The sequence below is a fragment of the Mercurialis annua genome, linkage group LG8 (genome assembly GCF_937616625.2).
Source record: "Mercurialis annua linkage group LG8, ddMerAnnu1.2, whole genome shotgun sequence".
NCBI classification, from domain to species: Eukaryota; Viridiplantae; Streptophyta; class Magnoliopsida; order Malpighiales; family Euphorbiaceae; genus Mercurialis; species Mercurialis annua.
The window spans coordinates 33,365,796-33,387,496 of NC_065577.1; the positions used below are offsets into that span (position 1 = coordinate 33,365,796).

The following is a 21,701-nucleotide window of genomic DNA, read 5'->3' on the forward strand; positions in this document are numbered from 1 at the left end:
TTTAATAAATAAAAAGTTAGCACTCATGAAAGAATTTCAGAGAATTAGCATTTTTGTAAAAAAGGCCCGTATTCAGCCCGTTTCTGTAATTTTTCCAATTTAAAGGGTTAAATTGGCCCTTTATATAATTATAGAAAGAACAAAGGGTCAACGCGCCCCCTGAACTTGTAACACGGGGTCATCTAACCCAATCTATATTTTTTTGAGCAATTAACCCCAGAACTCTTCATTTTTGGGCCAAATTGAGTTAGATGACCCCGTGTCACAAGTTCATGTGGTGCGTTGACCCTTTGTTCGTTATAGAAACATAAAAGTTTCTTTTAATCTATAAATCTGTTAAAATTCTTAAATTAATCCTCCAAATTATCTAACATAACTTTTTAGTGTTTTATTTTCTAATTTTTATTTCTAGATGTTTTAATTATTTTTTATTATTTGTTTTCTCTTTTAAAATTAAACTTTTTCATTTAAGCAAGTTGTCTTTATTTTTTTTTCTATATTATTTATATATAATTGTATAATAATTATATTAAATTGTATTTTTTAGGTTATTTACTAACTACAAACCATGAAAAACAAATCGACAAGTCTACAATAAATAATATTTTTTTAATTATTGTTATTTATTAAATTTTTCTATATTAATGAATATATCAAATTCTGTCCCCCTAAATCTAAATCCTCGCTCGGCCACTGCTTATTGGTGATTATTAAGAGTTTAAAGGAAAGCCAAATGTACTAAAAAAATAAAATTTAATATCAGTACGTAAAGAACTGGCCTATTAGCTCAGCTGGTTAGAGCGTCGTGCTAATAACGCGAAGGTCGCAGGTTCGAGACCTGCATGGGCCATACTTTTTATAATATTTATTAGCTATTTTAGATGTATTTGTTTTGTAGGTTTTATTGGATGGTACTGCAAATGATAAAAGCTACCATGAAATATAGAATTGTTATTTTGTTGATTTGTTTTAAATATGGAACCTTGTAAATCACCCAATGCTTAGTTCACTTTACATGGGAATAAAGGTGTAAAAGAGCTCCGAGTCCGATTTATTCCAACATCGAGCTCGAAACTTGAGGGTCACATAATTTAGTGTTCTTTTAGACTTTCGTAGTTTCGTTTAAGGGTAAGTAAAAATCGAAACGCATTTCGAAATTGAACCCAATCAAATTGAGAGTGGATTGGTTAAAATGGTTAATATAGTTTGATTTGGATTAGGATTTTAAAAATTGTGTTTTCGGTTTTTATTTAGTTTTAGGTCTCGATGACCCGGACCAAAAAAACCAAATTAATAATCATTACATTTAATAAAAATATTAATTATAAACATAATTTTAATGATGGTTGAATTAAAAAATTTGTTGCGGTTTAGACTGGACCAAATTGAATCAAAAATAACCATAAGCCGAACTAGTGAAGTTTGATTTTGAATTTTATAGGGATAACTTGGCTCAATTATGATAATTTGCACGCAGAACCGAACCTAGCTCGCTCCTAGTTCCATTAACTGAGGGGTTCAATTAATCACTTCCGAAAACATTAAGGTCAATTTTATAATGAAAAAATTATGAATATTCTATGTGAGAGGCTGTCAAAACATGAGGACCATTTTGCACCCTTTTCCAACTATTTAAACTCGCACAAAGTTTGTCAAAATTAAATTTAAATATTGAAATTTGCCCGCTCTGTTCTAGAATTCCCAATCAAATACCCAGAAATCTGGAAGATGTACAAGAAAGCCGAAGCCTCTCTCACTACTTCCGACGAGAAGGTCCTCGCCTTCTTCGCCGCTTCAGACGTATTGTCCTCGGAAATCTCGCCGCTCGTTCATCAAAGAGGTCCAACTTGCAGTGGCGCGTGCTTTTTACGGACTCCAAATCGCCATCGAGAATATTCACTCTGAAATGTACTCTCTCTAATTTCTTGCTTCAAACTTATTTTAAAGGTTCCGACGAAAAGCACCGCTTGTTTCACGCTATGGAGACCGTCCCCTGTGAAGCCAAAACGGTCGACTCGTCTTTGAAATGGATCGACGGTTCCGATTCCTCCGCCGAGAGGATGAAGTCATCTGAATTAGTAATCGGCAGGACGTGCGTTCCTGTCTCACCTGTAGCGCCACTCACAGTACTTTCCGGTATGCAATTTTGAATTTCGCATTCTCATGATTTGTTTTTTTAAATAGCTTCACTAATTCGTTTATTTTTGCTCAAGACTCGACGAAGCCTGGCGTAATGCTAAGTACCAGCTCACAAAATGTAGTAGTTGAATTCACAAAGCCAATTTTCGGTTACGAGGCTTCGCCAAAGTTGAGGCAGGTAAAATTATCTTATACCGGAAGCTGTTCTTACCATAGATTTAGTTTTCATTTTTTCGGGCGCTTAATCATTAAAAATTAGCCAACAAGCTTAAAAAGAAGCTTAGTTTGTTCATTTAGTTTAAAAATATTACTCCGCTGTGGATAGCAATTCGGTCATTTAACTCTTTTGTTTGTTAACTAGCGAATAATTTTGATTTCACCGCGGATAGCAATTTGATCACAACAAATTATATAATATAGATTGTTATTTTATTTTAAATAATTAATTTTGGCATTATTATCTTGATTTAATAGTGAAACAGAGTTGCTTTAATTATGCTAAAAATTGGGTTTAATATCAATGTTCTCAGCCTGTGATTGTCTGTTTAAAAAATGTTTAAAACTAACAATTAACTCCTGCTAATCTCCACTAACAATTAGAATATGTCTATCTCAGATAAAAAAATAGTAGTATCTAATGAAAACAATAATTGTACCCTTTTCCAGATCTCTCCTTTAATTTGAGTTGCACATGGTTGACTTGTCATAATATTCATCTTGGCTTGGATGACCCTTATGGAATGCCTTTTTACCATGATGTCCTTGTAGATGCCAAGTAGGTCCATGTAGATGCCACATGTCCCATGCTAATTGATTTATCCATTCATCACTAGAACAGCATTCATTTTTAGTATATTTTTTGTGTTTTTAATCTTTAAAGCAATAACCTTTTAGTCTTAAAAGATGTATGTCAATTTTGCTTCTTGTTTACTTTTTTTGTTTGTTTTGAAATAGTCTTATTTAGTTCAATAATGGCAGATGCACTTGTATCAGTAGTCCTACAACAATTGAGTAATGCCCTTGCAGCAGAGATTCAACAAGAAGCAAGACTATTGTTTGGAGGTGAAGAAGAGGTTCAAAAGCTGAGTACAGCACTAACTGCAATCAGGGCTGTGCTTAATGATGCAGAGAAAAAGCAAGTGAAAGAATCTAGTGTTCAAGTTTGGCTACAAGAGCTTAAAGCTATATCATATGATTTAGATGACTTGTTAGATGAATGGAACACCAAGTTTTACACATCCAAAATTCACAAGGAGCAATCTTTTCTCCCCAAAAAAATGGTATGCTTTTCTCCACTCTCTTGTTTAAATAAAACTGTGATGCATCATGAAATGGGTATTAAAATGAAGGGTATTAAAGAAAGATTAGATTTTATCTTAAATGAGAAAGAAAAGTACCATTTTGTTATGGGAGGGAAGAATGAAGAGCCAGAGAAATCAGAAAGTACACCTTTAATTGATGTATCAGAGGTGTGCGGTAGGGAATTGGATAAACAAGCTATAGTAAGCAAATTGTGTGAATCTGATGATATGTCAGGGGAAGTTGTCAGCCCTAACAATGGTCCTCTTGTTGTTTCTATAGTTGGTATGGGTGGGATGGGGAAGACAACTCTAGCTCAGTTGGCCTATAATGATGAAGCAGTTGATTCCTATTTTCAACATAAAATCTGGGTTTGTGTTTCTGAGTCTTTTGATAAGAATCTGATTGCAAAAATGGTGATTGAAGCTACTGATGTATGCCGTACCCACATATTTTGGTCTGAGTTGCAGAAGCAACTGCAGGAGTCTGTCAACGGAAAGAAAATTCTTCTTGTGCTTGATGATGTAAGGACTGATGACTTCCGAATGTGGGAACCGCTGAAAATTCCTCTTCGGTCTGCAGAATCAGGGAGCAGAATCTTACTTACTACGAGAAATGAGAGAGTTTCCATTATGATGGAAGCCTCGTACAGGCTTCCTCTAGGGAAGTTGTCGCCTGTTGATGCTTGGTCGTTGTTCCGTAGATTTGCATTTTACGGGAAGAGTAGAGAGGATCGCCGTAATTTGGAAGAAGTCGGTAGGAAAATTGCGGAGAGGTGCAAAGGGTTGCCTTTGGCTGTGAAGACATTAGGGAGTCTGATGCGGTTCAAAGAAACAAAACAAGCTTGGGAGAATGTTCTTGATAGTGAACTGTGGGAAATAGAAGAGGTTGAAAGGGATGTTTTCACGCCTTTGTTGCTCAGTTATTATGACTTGCCTTCCCCTATGAAACGTTGTTTTACCTATTGTGCTATTTTCCCAAAAGACTATAAGATGGATAAGGAAACTCTGATACACAATTGGATGGCACAGGGCTTTCTTGTTCCTTCTGGAACCATGGATGTAGAACAAAAGGGTGTCGACTACTTCGATAACCTAGCCATGCGTTCGTTTTTTCAAGATTTCGAAAAAGATATTGACGATCCTAGAAAGATCACTTGCAAAATGCACGAGATTGTGCATGACTTTGCTCAGTTCCTTACAAAGAATGAATGCTTAATATTGGATGCTGATGAGAGACATATTTCAAGGCTGGATCTGTCGCATCAAAGAATTCGTCACCTCACCTTAATTGGTCCGATTGAATATTTTGATCCTTTTGTTTACAATTTCAGAAATCTACGAATACTGCAGGTCCTACAGAAGCAAATGATGACATTGCCAGGTGATTTATTTAGAAAAAGAAAATTTGCAGGTAAGTTATTCGAGCACCTGAAATCTCTAAGAGGGTTGGATCTAAGTCATACTTCGATCCGAAGACTCCCAAGTGAGATTGGAAAACTTTTACATTTAAGATGGCTGAACTTGTCTTCGTTGGACTTGGAGGAGCTGCCCGACGCAGTGTGTAATCTGTATAATTTGCAGACCTTGAACCTCGATCGCTGTAAACGTCTACCGAGACTACCTGCGGGACTAGGAAAATTGCTTAACCTGAGGCATCTTAATCTTAGGGAGACCGACTGCCTAGATATCTTCCCACACGGTATTGAGCGATTAAGAAACCTTCGAACCTTGAGCAAGTTTGTTGTGAGTGTAAACAAGGAAGGATGCAACATTGTAGAACTGAAAAACCTCAAGTTTTTGAGAGGGCACCTTGAAATAAGCAGGTTGGAGAAGATTGTGGATAGTGATAAAGCAAGAGAAGCAGATTTGACAAATAAGCAGCTTCAAAGTTTGGATCTAGTATTTTCATTTGGGGTTAAAGAGGTGATGGAAAATGTGATTGAAGCTCTACAACCACACCCGAAACTAGAAGCTCTACAGGTTTATGACTACAGCGGATCGATGCTTCCTAGCTGGATAACCTTACTAACAAATTTGAAACATTTGAGACTCTTGAGCTGTATAAACTGTGAACAGCTCCCTCCATTAGGAAAACTCCCATCTTTGGAGACTCTCTTAATAGGCCATTTCAATAGCTTGAAATCTGTTGAGTTGCTTTGGGTACATCCTGTCTCGGATATTCATGCTGCAGAGTCATCTGTAGCTTTTCCGACGCTAAAACAGCTCACATTTCGCTTCATGGCTGAGTGGGAAGACTGGGATGCAATAACTAACTCTACTGCTATTGCTAGTTGTTCAAGTAGTAACAACAGCAGCAATGTGAGTGCAAGAACGCTAACGGCTATGCCATGCCTACGCTCTCTATCACTTTACGACTGTCCCAAGCTAAAGCAAATACCATCCTATCTTCAGTTGATGCTACTCGAGGAACTGATCATTACAAGGTGTCCCATTTTAGAACAGCAACGCCACTCACAGTAGCCTTCAGTTTCTTAGCACTTCACCGCACACTAATCTCTCTAAATTTATATTTATTTGTCGGAAATTGTTAACTAATGGTTGAGCCGTACATTATCCGGTACTATAAATTGAGGGTTAGTCGCATAGGGGAATCCTGACAAGCTTGGAATATGACCAAATTGATTGCTGAAAATTTGATTATTCGACATTAGAATTTAGTGGCAACTCCTGATAGTGGAAATGCATTGGAACCTGAACATCCAACAACTTCAGAGCAAACAATTGCAAGTTATTTGAGCTGCTGCTAGTGCTGTTATTGTTCATCTCTGTCAATTTTTGACCAGATATGGTTGAATATCAGAGAAAATGCTGAAAGTTCGAATTCAACAGGAGCATATACATATATTGCCAACATATAGGAGGAACTTGAACATCCTTCGTCAGGTCCGGAAAAACTTGATAGTTGTGAGAATCATAGACCATTCTCGGCGCAAACATTTCCACTGGATCATCCTGATTTGCTTGGAATGAGTTCAGTGCAACTTGAATTCTATTTCCTAATACAGTGACAATTAGGCGAAAATTCGTAATTCATCTTCAGATGAACCGTCGAGGTCTTTGAAACCTCTACATCAAGTTTCTTGTTTTTTTTTTTCTTCTGAAAATGCTCTCGTGCAATAACAAATTTAGCTTTGTTTTTATATAGGAACAAGAAATCCAAGGAGTCCAAGGCATTGATTGCCTGATTTCAACAGGGCTCGTTCACATATTAATTGAAATGCTTGTGTAAGAATCCTCATTGTTTTACAGGATTGCTAAACACCTCCCCTTTTTACTTAGCACCGCACAGACGAAAGACATTTTTACCCTTTTCACTTTTTCAATAGAAAACCAATTCATAAAAAAAAACCTAAATCCTCTCAACTCATTCAACTTTTCACAAATTCATATTTTACGAAAATGTCGGATTTGGAACGAGATAGAAATCGACAACCTCCGGTAAGTTTTTTTTTTATTAATTTCGGTTTTTTTTTTTTAAAAAACAATTAAAAAAAAGAGAAAACGGGATTTTACGTCCCCTCCGGAGGAGGAGACGCCGGAAACCGGCGTCCCCTCTTCCGGAGGGGACGTGAAATCCCACGTCCCCTCCGGAAGGGGGGACGCCGGAAACGGCGTCCCCCCTTCCGGAGGGGACGTGGGCGTCCGACGTCCCCTCTTCCGGAGGGGACGCCGGACGCCCGTTCCGGAATTTAATGAAATTTGAATTTTTTTTTAAAAAAAAATAAAAATTTAAATCTAATTATTGTTTTTTTAAAATTAAATAAATAATTATTTGAAATAAATTAAATAATTTTAGAAATTTATTTAATTTAATATATATTATTTCTATAATTTAAATTATTATAACTGCAGGGCAGAAAGCGTATGGGGAAGACGTTTTTGGCCCCAGAATTAGGGGGATCGGGAGCCCGTCACGTTACGACGCGTAAAGTTTCTGCCTCGGCTCGACGGAAGAAACAAGCGCATACTTCTCCCGATGACGTCCGCATTCCTGTTGAGGATCTTAGAGAGTCTGATGATTTTGTGAGCTCAGAGGACGAGCCAGAGGACGAGCCAAGTGAAAAAATTTACATTTCTAAACGGAAAAAGGGTGCAGGTGGTCGGTTCGTTGGCGACTCGTCATCAGGTAAATATAATTAAATGATTATAATTAATTTAATTTAATAATATTGTTAAAAAAATTAAATGTAATTTAATTATGTTTAATGTTACTTTCAGGGTCGAACAGACGACCTGAAGAGGTTGACGTGTGGACCGTTACTGGTCCAGTACCTGGTGGACCCGAGGATGACACTGTTATTCCTAGTTTTCTCGGGCATGTCGCTTCTCGGCTATGGGATGGGGCGGACAGAGGCGTGCTGAAGTGTCAGACTAGACATGGAGCTCTGAAGAAGCTGAGACAGTGGTATGAGACGGCCTCAGAGGAGGTTAAGGTGCTGATAGACGGGACTGAGATATCACATCTCCCGTTTATCATGTTTGATCATCTGGATATCCCGCTCCTTTCTGCATTTGTGGAGCGATGGCAGCCAGATACAAACTCTTTTCACATGCCATTCGGGGAGATGACCATCACATTACATGACGTGTGGCATATTCTTTGGATTCCAGTTGCTGGGGCTATGGTTTCAGGTGCGATATTCTGTTATATTTTTTACATTTAATAATTCTTTAATTACGTCTCATTATTATGTTAGGTAAATTTAATGTTATTTAGGATAAGTTAATTGTTTTAGGTTATTTAATAAAATATTTAGACAAATTAGTTGTTTAATGTGGATTGTGTTTTGGTTTGCCAATTGTAATTTCTTTGCAGGACTTCCCTGAAAAATGGGTGATGCTCATTTTTAGGGGAAGTGCTGCCCAATTTTTTCTAGAAATTTACTGTACCTATTGCGTGATATTAATTTAAATTGCGAAATTATGTTTTCAGGTCAGCCGAACAAGGCCCAGCTGATGGCTTACTGCGTACAGATTTTAGGTATTTCACCAGAGGATCTGGTGAGTAAGACGAGCAAGCATTTTGCCCAGGGAGGTGTGCTGATTGAGTCGATCATCAGCTTATGTAGGCATGACCGTACTGCAGAGGTGGAGGCAATAGCTTGGATTTGGTTGACGTTAGGTTGCACTCTATTCACTGACAAGAGTGGCCATCGGATTAGACCTGCAACCATATGGGAGGTGCGGGAAGGAGTCACAGATACGAGTACAGTTTCCTGGGGATCAGCTACACTAGCTTATCTCTATCGGCAGCTTGGAATCTCATCGAGAGGAGACTGCTCCGGTTTGACTGGCTGTCTGACACTGCTGCAGACATGGATTTATGAGTACTTTCCATGCTTCCGGCCCCAGCGAGAGCGGTTGTTGATCGAGTCTCATCTTCCTCGAGCATCTAGCTGGAGTGCTACTGCGTCAGATTGCTCAGCCACCCGACTTCGGTCCTTGCGAGCTCGTTTGGACACGCTGACTGCTGAGGAGGTATGTAAATTTGTTAATTTATTAGCTAAATTTTATTTTATTACGATTGCTATATTTTAATTTTTGTTTTGTAATTTTTTAACAGATCACATGGCTCCCTTTTGGCGGCGAGCCTGCTGCCACCGTAGAGCACACTGCATATTATGGCTGGATAGCGTACCGGGACATTGTCGAGCCGTACATGCCGTCTAGGGTGCTGCGACAGCTGGGTTATGTGCAGACTGTACCTGTGCCAATTTGTCGGCCAATAGGGGCTGTTAGGTCCTGGAAGTCACTCAAGTACTCTGTGGACATGAGTGTGACGATTGCGGTTGACATGTGAAACGCTTTTCCGGTCATGTACAAGCTGCCGTTAATGGGATTTGAGGAAGCCCACGTTATTGCTGGAGGATGCCATCCAGCTTACCTGGACTGGTTCGAGCGCCATTCGCACCCCCGTATCCTTCCTGACAGAGATGTTCCACGACGACATCCTCCCCGCAGCAACAACGATTATGTAAGTTTTCATTTTATAATTTAGTGAATATTACATATATTTAACATATTGAATTTACTTGTCTATTTATGGTATTACAGTGGATGACACTGGTGACCAGCAGATACGAGCATTTCATCCAAAAAGTCAGCACGATTACCGCCCAACATAGACAGCACTGCGAATTTGACGGCATTCCGGAGTTGGAGACTGAGACGGAGGAGGCCAGCACGGAGTTGGAGAGAGTCATTGCCGCTTGGCGCATTGCTGACTGAGTGCTGTTAGTATATGTTGTATGTTTATATTATTAGTACTTTTTTCTGATTATGGACTTGTTTTCTTTAGATGTTAGTTTCTAGAGAATTTTTTTATATTATGTACGTGTTTGTTTTTATGCAATTTCATGAACATTTTTAAATATTACGTACTGTGGAGTTCAAAAATATTACACGTATAATAATAAAACACACAATCAGCATAATTACCGAATAAACATTTTACAATCAACTCAATCTGCCATACCTATCAAACTATCCCATTGCTCTCTCCTATTAGCATATAAAGTATGCCAAGACTGAACAGTATGGTCCCTGTGCTGGAACCACAGGGTGGGAATTGGTGGGACAGGAAAATTATCCTGCAAATTCAACCTAACAAAATGAGCGCGTCCACTAATATACAATATCACTATCTCCTTCGATGGTCGTGAGTGAACCTCAGAGGAATGCAAAGGCAGAACAGTAAACGAAGAGAACCGCGTCTGTTGTAGCGTCCCGCCTTGTATGTAAATAACAGCTGCATTGAAGATAGTGGCAATAGGGAACAAGTCATCCAATACCTGCATCCATTTAATAAGTCAGAATATAAATATCATTTTTTAAAAAAATATAATAACTTTGTGATAAATTTATATAATTCAATTAAATACCTGCATCCAGTAGCTAGGGCCACACTCTCCGCCTTCCCAGCTAATACGTGTAATGGCCGCTTGCAACCCATCAATGAAAATACCCTCGTATCGATAAGGGTGGGCGGAGATTTCGTTTGCAATGTTCATTCTAGTCATTCCCCACATCTTCTCGTCACCATATATGTGGCTTGCCACCACGCGAAATCCACAGTTGCCGTCTCCACGCACGTCCACAAGCTCGTCAACGAATGGTAAAAGGAATCCTGGAATAACCTCCGCATTTTGCAAACCAGCTGCGGGAAATAAAAAAAATATTATTATAAATAACAAGGATACTACTACAGTAGACGTACATAACGAATATTAGTGGATGATAATTACCTGACGCGGATGTACGATTTTTCTGAGCTTTGGAAGATTTAGGACGACCAGGTACACGGTCCTTGTACTCATGACGACTCGGATCCCGCTTCGTTGATTTGCTCCCCTTTGGTCGACCTCTGACATTTGTTTTAACTTCTGGTTCCATGTAGCCTAAGTCTTCGGGGTGAAGTCGCTCTCGAACAATACGAGAAATATCACGCAACACTGAAGGATCCTTAGTCATGACCTCGTCGGCGACCTCGTGAAAATACTGATGTTCCTCAGTCTGAAAACCAGCAAAATCGGGTTGCGCAGATGTGTCCAACCCATCGCCGAGAATAACAAGTTTCGTCCAAAACGGGTGTATACTGTCAAGGCTGATCGGGTTACCTACAAATAACACATATTAGCTTTCAATAACAATATTAATATTTTTAATATTAGTATTCAATGAAAGTGGTGCGTGATACCTGAATCGACCACCGCTCGCAGCTCACATGCACAGGGGATCTGATGTGTTGATCTAACCACACAACCACAGCGATCGTAGACATCGGTACTCAATTCTCGCATACGCCTTAGTTCTTTCGATATTAAATCCAGACAGTAATGTGACACTCTGCATGAGAGCTTGTCAAATGGAAAACCGCGTCGATGTACGCCAATAGTCCGTCTGGAGTCCTCAAGTGTTTTGCTGCAGTAATTTTAAAACATTTATGTTAATAATAATGACAACATAGTTTGTATAAGTACTAATAGTACTCGAGAAGAATGTTACCGGATATCTATCAGCTGCGACTGTATAACTTTGTCGACCTTCGTCCAGACTGTGTCCAGAGCACCGGTGCTAGAGTTGAGCCACTGCTTAAGCTGAGCATGTGCGCTCTCGACTCTACATGTGGTGGTGTTTCCAAAATGTAGGACTAAGTCCGTCCAGCAAGATACGAACTTCTCTCTGTGTCCCAGCCAAGTCCCCTCAATGTACTGTATCAACCCTGGAAAACCTTTAAACCGATCTCTGAAGTGCTCCACAGCTATGTTATATTGATCAAAACTTGGCGCCCTGATAATTTTCTTCCATGTACTATTCTTGAAAATTTCAGCAAACTCTTGGTTTTTCCCACTAATTCTGTACACTCTATCTTCTACGTCCTTATTTATGTGCCACGTACATAGTAGATGAGAAGAACGTGGGAAAACCTCTGACACTGGTCTCATAAGCCCCAATTCTCGATCAGTAAGAATAGCGCTCGGATGAATATGTTCCCCAATCAAGCACCTGCATTATTGCCCGATGATTTAATAAGTAATTTGAATTTGAATATCATTAAAATATCAAATAACATAACTATAATTAAATACCTCAGTCTCTCCAATACCCATCTGTAACTCCCTTCAGTCTCATCCTTCATAATTGCATATGCAATTATGAAGTTCTTGTTGCAAGGAGTCATTCCAATAATCTCAAAAAAAGGCAGCTTGTACTTGTTCGTCTTGTACGTGGAGTCCATGCCGATGATCCAGTAGTACGTACGAAGTAGTCTCACTGAATCAGGATGAGCCATGAAAATATGGGTCAACACACCTGTATCCTCCTCAGCAAGAGTCCAGTGTACATAATCATTTTGCTGAGCCATGTGATAAAATTGCCCAACCACATCTCTACCCTCAAAGCTAGACTTTCTCAAAGTCTCTCTATAGTTGTACACTTGCTTTATTGTAGGGTTGTCAGATGGTACTTTTTCTTTTAAAGCTGCCATGATAGAACACGGCTTCGCTTGTGCCGCACTCATATCTCGCACAATTTCTTTCGCCTCGCCACTCAGCCCACTCATCTGACGGTATCCTTCAGGATACACAGCCAGAGCATGGTTGTGTGTACTCGAAATACCAGGATCTGTAAGTATAAACCATGCAGTCTTTCCTAATTTGACAATAATTTTAAATTTGCACTTACACGCTTTTGTCTTCGTATTTTTCCGTACGAAGGAATCAGAATCTGTGAATGAACCTCTGTAACGCTCACCCCGAGCACATCGTAGAAGCTTCTTTTTCCCCTCGTTCTTATGTGATGAAATGACTAATTCAAATCCAATCTTTATAGCAGTACTCTTAGCCCAAGTAATTGCTTCAACATCACTATCAAACCCATGATCTAGCTTAAACCAATCGCTGTAATCAATTCCATCACCGCCATAATCTTCTAAATCAACCTGCAAAACATAAATACTTACGTTTAACAAATCGAAATAATATGTAATAAGAAGTCGTAATAATATGGAATAAAAAATTACTGTAATTATTAAAAAAAAATCATTTCAACGTTTTTTTTAGCATTAGTTAATTTCCGGCCGCGACGTTTCGGTCGCGGCCGGAAAAGGGGACGCCGGCGTCCTCTCCAGAGGAGAGGACGCCGGCGTTGGGCGTCCCCTCTAGAGGAGGGGACGCCCAACTCCACGTCCCCTCTAGAAGAGGGGACGTGGAATTGGGCGTCCCCTCCTCTAGAGGGGACGCCAATTTTGGGCGTCCTCTCTAGAAGAGGGGACGCCCAAAATTGGCGTCCCCTCTAGAGGAGAGGACGTTGCATTTCACGTCCTCTCCTCTGGAGAAGACGGCAAACTCTGGCGTCCCCTCCTCTGGAGAGGACGTGAAATTCAATCGTCCCTCTTCACAAATTTTAAATAAAAATTTAAAATAACTAATTTTTACCTCGGAAAAGCCGGGAAAACTTGTTTCCGACTGTCGGTACTCGTTTCCCGACGAATTATACTCGTTATCCGTCATTTTACTCGACTTTTTACGTAGTTGTTCGAGTGTGTTCGAATGAGTTGAGAGAACTTTTTTTTTTGAAATTTTGCTAAAGGGTAAAAATGTCTTTCGCCTGTGCGGTGCTAAGTAAAAAGGGGCGGCGAATAGCAATACCCTTGTTTTAACTAATCGCAATAAAACAAAAATGTACAACACTTCACTTTTGTAGAATTGGAAATTGCATTCCAATTCATGCGATTATTAAAAGGGTTAATTATATTATAAAATCATCACTTTTACACTAAATTACAATTCCATCACGACTTTTAAAGTTGCCAATTTAATTCAGTACCTTTCAATTTCTTTATAATTATATCACCATTCGAAAATTCAGCAATTTATAGAATGTGGCCGGAGGACGATGTGGTATTACAAGTCATAATAACAAGTAATTGACATAATTACAAAAAATGTATAATTGTTTAACAAAATAAAAATGATGATTCTTGAACGGTAATGTAATTGCAAAAATAAAAAAGTAGTGAATGAAATTAATAATTTTAAAAGGTCGTTTTAAAATTGTAACTTAATGTATGGGTGATTTTTTAGTTTTTTTATTTATGAAATCAACTCTTATTACAATTTTTTTGTTGTTGAAATAAGCTCAATTCCAAATTAAATGGTATCTCTGATTTAGTATGTTCTTCTACTACTATATATAATTTTTATAAATATGGTCTTTAGTAATATGCACATGGATCTTTAGAGCTTTAAATCGATCCAAAAGATAAAATAAAATTGAATAAAATTAAAAATTTAAATACGTATTTTAGTTTCATAATTTTTTCCAAAAATTTAAAAGCATAACATAACCCATCTTCAAGTCCGTACTTTTCTTTTTTTATTTACTTTTTTTCGGGGTAAATGATTATTTATAAAGCACTACCACAAGTAGTGGGAGGTAAAGATTCAAAAGGATAAAATAGAGTGTACAAAAATATCCAAATAACGTAAAACGTCATTTCCAAAATAGGGGAAATGCGGATGAGAAGAAACATAAAATAAAACCGTCTTCCTAATAGTTGAAATCACCAAGGAGTCAAATGTCACAAAAACGCCATGGCTTAATTATTTAAAAAAATCCCACCTTTAATCTTTATTTCGTTTATACACTGACCTAGAAAAACTGTCACATATATTTCATTTATACCCTGACCTAAAAAATTAATTTTAGGACTTATTTTAACGTTTTTAAAGATGAAGTATTAGTTTGTACATTTTTTAATAGAAAAAGGTATAAAATAACCCTTAAATTTAGTTGTTTTTAATAAATCATCTTTTTTTTGAAATTTGGGGTAGAGGCGAAACATAATGACAACGTCAAGGGTATATGTGACAGTTTTTCTAGGTCAGGGTATAAACGAAATAAAAATTAAAGGGGGTTTTTTTTAAGTAATTAAGCCAAACACCATTGAATATTCTATTATTTCTCGCTTTTCATAACTCCCAAATTCCTAAAAACTAAAAAAATCGCGATAATTCTCTGAAGAATTACGAGGAATAGAATTCCAGAATTCGAAAAAGATGTCCATCGTAAAGTAAAAAGCACTTTTTCATTAGAACTCCCCAAAAATGCCAAGCAAATTGATAGTGTAATCCGAAGATTTGCAAGTCAAACGACTATCATTCTCTAAGAAAATAATACCTCGAGCAGCCAACGAAGCATAAGAAGAAATCCGATCACGAGCTAACAACCATCCGAAAAATTGGACTATTGGAGGAAGCTTTCAGCGCTAAATAAAAGGAAGAAGAGGACATCATCGAGGTGCCAAAACCTGCGTATTTTTGCAGCAGCAGAGAGATGTCACGATAGAGCCGGCCACGGTTCATAATCCTCCGGTTCCGGTTCGGAATCGCCGAGTCGCGGTGGAAGAAAAATGGAACCGGCTGGTTCCGATTCCGGATTCTGGTCGGTTCAGAAAAAAAATTGAAAGTAAAATTAAAATTTAACTAGTAAAAGCTAAAAAGTATATAAATAAAATAATATACGAAGATAATATTGCAAGAAAATAATAAAATAAAATAAGTTTCTTAAATATTATTTTAACCAAAAAAATTAACTAAGACAAATTTTAATTATATATCACTAAAATAATACATATATATTAACTTCATATAGTAGTAAAAATATTTTAAAAAATAGAGACTTTAAAAATAAAAAAGCATAATTTGATTGAAAACATAATATAACTATAAAAGTATAAAATATAATATAATATAATATAATATATATACAAATATATTAAAATTAAATAATTTTTATCGACGGATTCGACTCTTAAACCTCCGGTTTCGACCCGGAATTGGCGGTTCACGGTTCAAAAAATTTAAAACCGGCCCAAAGCCGGTCTTTCGACGGTTCCGGGCCGGTTTTTGTCTGGTTCTGAGTTTGACCGGTTCCAGACAGGGTTTGACCGACCCGGTTCCGGACCGGTTCACGGGCTAATCCGGTCCATGTCCAGCTCTATGTCACGAGTCCTTTATCTATTTTACTTCATTAATTAGTCTTTGTATTTTTCACTTTTTGTTTACTTAGTCTATATACTTCTATTTTCGTTTAAATTCTTTTTAAATTTGTTATTTATTTAATCCTTCTTAAAGTTTCTTTTTTTGTTTATTTCTTCCCTAATCTACTTTTTAAGGACTAAATTATTGCAAAATTTTGGACTACGTAAACAAAAAGTGAAAAGTATAAGGACTAACTAAAAAAGCAAAATAGACTACCAAATAAACAAAAAATGAAAAATACATGGGCTTGAGGATGAGTTAAGCCAAATTTAAATGAATAGTTTAGCTATTTTTCACTATATTCGTATAAACCGACACAACCGTAAAAACTAATCGGAAAGACAATTCCTCATAATTACTATAGAAAAAGATTATGCTATGAACTTTTTTTTGGTCAATCAACCAAAGCGTAACTAAATTGCCAAAAAGGCCCAGGATATAACCAGTCCAGCTAGGAAACAAACTGGATACTAACAGACTAGCTCTAGAAAAGAGCAAACAAAAGGCTTTAAGCCTGAAAAAAAACTCAGAAACACAGCACTTAACTAGACAAAACCAGCGCTGAAACTAGCTCAACACATTCCTGACATCACTAGCAATTCTTGCAAAGATTTTCTCACAACACTGAACTTTTTGATTGAAGGTAGCATCATTCCTGCTCTTCCAGAGATGGTAGACAGTTGCATTAAACCATAACCTTCTAGTTTTAGCTCTTCTAGATTTTCCACTAGCTCTTCTCGTCAAGAAACTGATCTCTCTTATCCAGCTGAAACCATGTCTGCTCTCATCAAAATTCCTTAAGGTCTTCTCCCAAACTTCAGAGGAGAACTTACACTGAAAGAACTGATGATCAACGCTTTCAGCCTGCAAGTTACGCAGGGAGCACACGCTCGAGGGAATAATTCCCCACCTCAGAAGCTTATCTTTGGTGTTTAGTTTTCCCATGATTGCCAACCAAGTTACAAAGGAATGTCTTGGGATCATTCCTGCATACCAGACAACATTGTACCAAGGAACTTTGGTTTGCACAGAGACCATGTTTTTCCAAGCACTATTCACATTGAAGATACCATGAACTTTTTAAATATGCTATTTGAGTGTATAATTTTTGTTTCTTACAAATTAGTGTTTTAACTTTTGAAAAGTTGGGGGAGAGAAGGGTGCCCCTAATGTTTGGGGTTAGGAGCAAATATGCTCCTAAAGTCTAAAGCGAACAAATAAGCCCCTAACGTTTTTAAAAAGGGAAATATAGAGCCTTCTCCTAATCAGTTCTTTAACGGCGTGTACATGGCGTGTGAAAGTTGCTGACATGGAAAATTTGAATCTTACAAGACATTTTAAAATCTACAAGTTGCATCCTTCCAGCTCTTTTTATAATCAATAACTCTAATTTTATCATCCTGAATGCGTATACAACCAATAATTATCATTTTCACAATAGCATTATAATTTTATATGATTTGATTAGTTTGTAACTAAATTAAAGTGATTATTTGATTATTCCTGTTAATGTTGGATCTGGAGATACATTCAAAGAATTAAACAATATTTACATGTCCAAACAACAATTGATATACATAAAAGGTTAGAAATACTTTTGAACATCTTTCTAGAGTGTCATGAAGTTTTCTGTCATTTGTGTCTGTCAATACAGTCAGATTTCGGATCCGGTCAAAACACAAAAGTTGTTCATCTGGTCAACACGAGTCCATTGGTTCAAACCGAAGTTGATATTGAGTCCAAACAAAGCGGGAAATGACTGAAAGTTGTTGGACCGGAGATTGAGCTTCATGGCCCATGATGATATGGCATATGGCGCCATTGTTGACATGACAGAGGTATACTGACAGGGACAGGCCCGAGAGGTTATAGAAAAATATACTATAACTAAGTATATTGACAACAGTTCAAACGGGGGCGATTCCAAGTCCGAATGAACCCGGAAACGCAAAATCAATCTCCGGGCTGTAGGTCGAAAATATGGGGAGTGCTGAGGAACGAAGAACACGGTGCCAGAAGGAATGGCTCCAGCGCCAATAGGACTAGCGGTGTCGCTAAGCGGACTGGCTGCGACGCCTAGAGGTGTGCAAAACCGAACCGAAAATCAAACCGAAACCGAACCGAAAATTGCTGGTTCGGTTTTAGAATTAAGAATTTTTATACATCTTAATTCGGTTTTGTTTTGAGATTTCAAAAACCGAAAAACCGAAAAACCGATATTTTGAAATTTGTTAGATTTTTATAGAAATATTACTATTATTTTTAAAAATTAATACTATTTTCTTTCATATTTAAGTGTTATTGTGTGTAAAACGTTACAATTGACTTAGATTTGAAGTTTAGATTTATTTTTTTAATTTTTGTAATTTTTTAATTTTAATTTTTTATGAGTAAAATTTTAAGAAAAAAAAATTATTTTCCTATTTCGGTAAAACCGATAACCGAACCGAACCGATTTTTTTGGACAAAGTTCCGACCGGTTTTAAAATTCTTAAAAAACCGATCGGTTTTGATAATTCCACTTGCGAACCGAACCGAAAAAGCGAATGCACACCCCTAGCGACGCCACTTCCTCGAGGCCGAACCGAGTTTCAAATTTCACGCGAAAAACATGTGAAATCGGTGAAGAACACATAATTACACCTCTGGAAATTGAATATAATCAAAATAACATGTAAAAACGATTAAAAACACCCTAAACATGTGTCGAGAAGCAAAATTAATGGCAATAATGACAATTTACTCAAAAACACTAAAAACGCAAATCGCGCATGTATAATGAATTAAAACTAAATATGGATGAGTAAGAGACATTATTTATGTAAATAGGAACTAATTAGGATTTTCAGAAGTACCGTCCTAAGTTCTGTAGTCGTTTTCTGATGATTTAGATGCATAATTCAGTATATATCGTTGTGCATTAATTAATTTTTGACGATTGAAGCGTAAAAGCATAGTTTTATTCGTGAAAGATGTCTGAAATTTCTTGTTAGGTGGCTCTAAATTAATATATGTGAGTTTTGTCTTATTTATCTCGCCTCTCTTCTTTTTAGAGTTAATGTCGTATTTATTAGTTATTGGGATTTACATAGGGTTAAGTTTAGGTTAGGACTCTAATTTTGGGTTCATTAATAATAAATTTGGAAAATCCAACCTATTTCATGAAAAAAAAAGTGGCAAAAAGGCTGTTTTGGCCCATGGAATTGTAAAAAAGGGCCTTCAGTCCACTAAGGTTAGATTTTGTGCAATTTCGTCTGCCAAACCTATAAATTGGCCCATAAAATTCTAACACACAGCAATTAGTCTAATTTATTGGACTTTTGTCATAATCCCTTTGAAATTTTATGGATTACTTGCGATAATAACGCTCCAGTCCTTCAAGTTTGTCGTTGTCCATCGATCTAATCCACTTAAATAATAACAAGCGAATCACTAGCTCGTCACCCGGATGGTTGTCTCTGAAAATCATCATCGGGCGCTTCAGTCCCTTAGCACTTTTCTACTTGTCTGGAAAAGGAGTGTCTACAGATAGCAAATCACAAGAGTTAATCGTGTCCACGATTTCAAACCTATTGTGTAGATGCACGTCGTTTATGCATTTATACGTGTGTGTGAAATCGACTAGTTGGTGTAAAAGGTATTTCTAGTACTACTAGATGGGGACTCCATTTCAATGCAAATCATCAGATTGTTATAAATTTAAATAAAATTGAGCACATCAGATTCAGAAGTCGCTTCTTCTTCTTTTACATATTATGAACCATGCGCGAATTATGTAAATAATTTTAATAATTATAAAAAGGGTTAATGTCAAAAAAAATTACGAACTTTATATGTTTTCTCATTCTAATCACACAGTTTAAATTTTCTCATTTTCATGCACGAACTATCATTTTTTCTCAAATTCATGCACGGTGCTGAGGTGACACTCATTTGCACCTTGCATGAATTTGAAAAAAAGTGATAGTTCGTGCATGAAAATGAGAAAATTTAAACTGTGTGATTAAAATGAGAAAATGTGTAAAATTTGTGAATTTTTATAATATTAATTCTTATAAAAATGAACTCTTTTTCCTTATTATGATATGGCATAAAAACTTCTAATAAAAGGGAGGTGAGAGTACCTCGATGGCAACAAATAATAGATTAATTAAAACTTCATTAAACACTGATGGGAGGAGTTTGACTTTAAAATTGTTAATTGCATATTAATTTAGACTCACTCAAACAATTAACTTGGGGTCTTTAACAATTTTGGGTCTTTAACAAACTTCATTTTCTAAATAAAATATATTATTTTATTATTTAGTCTAATCTAGTATGCATAATTAATAAACTTACTTTTATTTTGAATACATATTTTAAAAAGATTAAATTAAACAAAACAATATACTACCTTTTTATAAATTGTTCAATATATAATTTATTAGTTCAAATAGCCAAAAATTTGCTTTCTTTTTAGTAATATTTTGAATGGAAATTTTTAAGCTAAGAAAATAAATATCAAAAAAATTATTATTTTTATATATCAATCCAATTCGATTCTGTATTAATTAAAATTTTGAAGTCAAGAAAACAACCAATATAACCTCTTAAGAAAATTAAGAACATATACTATCCCCTAAAATACAACTACTTCACAACTTGCACTTCCCCAACTTCCATCTAATTATATGCAACTCAAATATTGACCTAACTCTTAATTAAATATTAAAACAAATTAATTAGTTACTTTCTCTCACATACACACTTATACTAAAGGTAGAGAGAGACAGCTACTCTTACTTAAGCACAGCTAATAGTGCTTAAAAAATTATAATTTGCTGCAAATTAAGCTAAACTAATCTGTCTTTACTAATCCTATCTTAATGGACATCAACGACAAAATTTGTGCTTTAGACATGCTTATGCTTGCTACCAACGTTTCACATAGTCCTTTGCCATATTGAGACATGCACATGATCTATTTTTTTTTTATCATTATAGAGGAAATTTTTTAATCATCGTAGAGAATTTGATCCCACGAACTTAACAAAATTCTATCTGGAGCACATACTATTTGATTTATAACTCATTGGTATATAGGGACATGAAAGTGAGCCTTAAACATATATATTTTTTTATGTGAACTTGAACGAGTTTAAAGAAAGAATGTTTTTAAAATTAAATAAAAACAATAATAATAGCGGAATCAGAATATAAACAAAGAATAAAATAGAAAAAGTGCTAAGAAGTCTAGAAATTGTAGGCTATGTAAATAATCGATAACTGACGGCTAAAAGGAGCGATCATCCATTCTGCTATGTACTTTAGCTCTTTCATTAGTACAAACTTAGTTTCGCTCGGACTGGAAAATAATCCGGTGTCGCCACTAACCATCACTAAGTTTTTTTTTTTATATATTTATGAAGAGGCAAGAGGTGGATTAATATAAAAAAAAGCAGTAACTTACCGGCTTTTCTTATGTTTTTATTCTATTCTTGTCATCAAAACATATGAAAGTGAGAGAAGAAAGAAAAGAAAGGCATTCTTGTAATGAAACAATGAAACCTAAGCCACTACCTTTTCTTGGTCTTTTCTGTTACTGGTGATCAAACATTCTGAATTTCCTCACTATAAACAAAACTCAATAAACAAAAAATAAATAAATAATGATAATTTAAAACAAATACTCATGAATACTATCATATATATATAA

General features: G+C 36.4%; 4 protein-coding genes and 1 non-coding gene across 6 annotated transcripts; 3 read left to right on the plus strand and 2 right to left on the minus strand.

The window, feature by feature from the left end:
- The first annotated feature begins 776 nt into the window (after positions 1–776).
- TRNAI-AAU (transfer RNA isoleucine (anticodon AAU)) lies at positions 777–850 on the plus strand. The gene has a single exon. It is a non-coding gene; the product is annotated as a tRNA-Ile (tRNA).
- A 2,165-nt stretch (positions 851–3,015) lies between these two features.
- LOC126659959 (disease resistance protein RGA2-like) lies at positions 3,016–6,071 on the plus strand. Its single transcript, XM_050353290.2, has one exon. It carries the CDS (start codon positions 3,111–3,113, stop codon positions 5,919–5,921), a length of 2,811 nt encoding a protein of 936 aa, XP_050209247.1. The 5' UTR covers positions 3,016–3,110; the 3' UTR covers positions 5,922–6,071.
- A 668-nt stretch (positions 6,072–6,739) lies between these two features.
- LOC126659961 (protein MAIN-LIKE 2-like) lies at positions 6,740–9,837 on the plus strand. 2 transcript variants are annotated; one of them, XM_050353293.2, is made up of 6 exons: positions 6,740–6,899; positions 7,314–7,587; positions 7,680–8,093; positions 8,395–8,939; positions 9,025–9,435; positions 9,516–9,837. In XM_050353293.2, the coding sequence occupies exons 1-5, from the start codon at positions 6,861–6,863 to the stop codon at positions 9,259–9,261; spliced, it is 1,509 nt and encodes a 502-aa protein (XP_050209250.1). In that variant the 5' UTR covers positions 6,740–6,860; the 3' UTR covers positions 9,262–9,435; positions 9,516–9,837. The 2 variants fall into 2 exon arrangements, with proteins under 2 accessions (XP_050209250.1, XP_050209251.1); XM_050353294.2 differs by having other exon boundaries at positions 6,790–6,899; positions 7,319–7,587.
- A 7-nt stretch (positions 9,838–9,844) lies between these two features.
- Positions 9,845–10,494, minus strand: LOC126659964 (uncharacterized). The gene is made up of 2 exons (XM_050353297.2): positions 10,343–10,494; positions 9,845–10,252 (listed from the first exon to the last, which is right to left on the minus strand). Exons 1-2 carry the CDS (start codon positions 10,487–10,489, stop codon positions 9,923–9,925), a joined length of 477 nt encoding a protein of 158 aa, XP_050209254.1. The 5' UTR covers positions 10,490–10,494; the 3' UTR covers positions 9,845–9,922.
- A 71-nt stretch (positions 10,495–10,565) lies between these two features.
- LOC126661933 (protein FAR1-RELATED SEQUENCE 5-like) lies at positions 10,566–12,541 on the minus strand. The gene is made up of 5 exons (XM_056104165.1): positions 12,050–12,541; positions 11,466–11,966; positions 11,158–11,381; positions 10,678–11,077; positions 10,566–10,617 (listed from the first exon to the last, which is right to left on the minus strand). The coding sequence occupies exons 1-5, from the start codon at positions 12,520–12,522 to the stop codon at positions 10,566–10,568; spliced, it is 1,650 nt and encodes a 549-aa protein (XP_055960140.1). The 5' UTR covers positions 12,523–12,541.
- Positions 12,542–21,701: the final 9,160 nt, after the last annotated feature.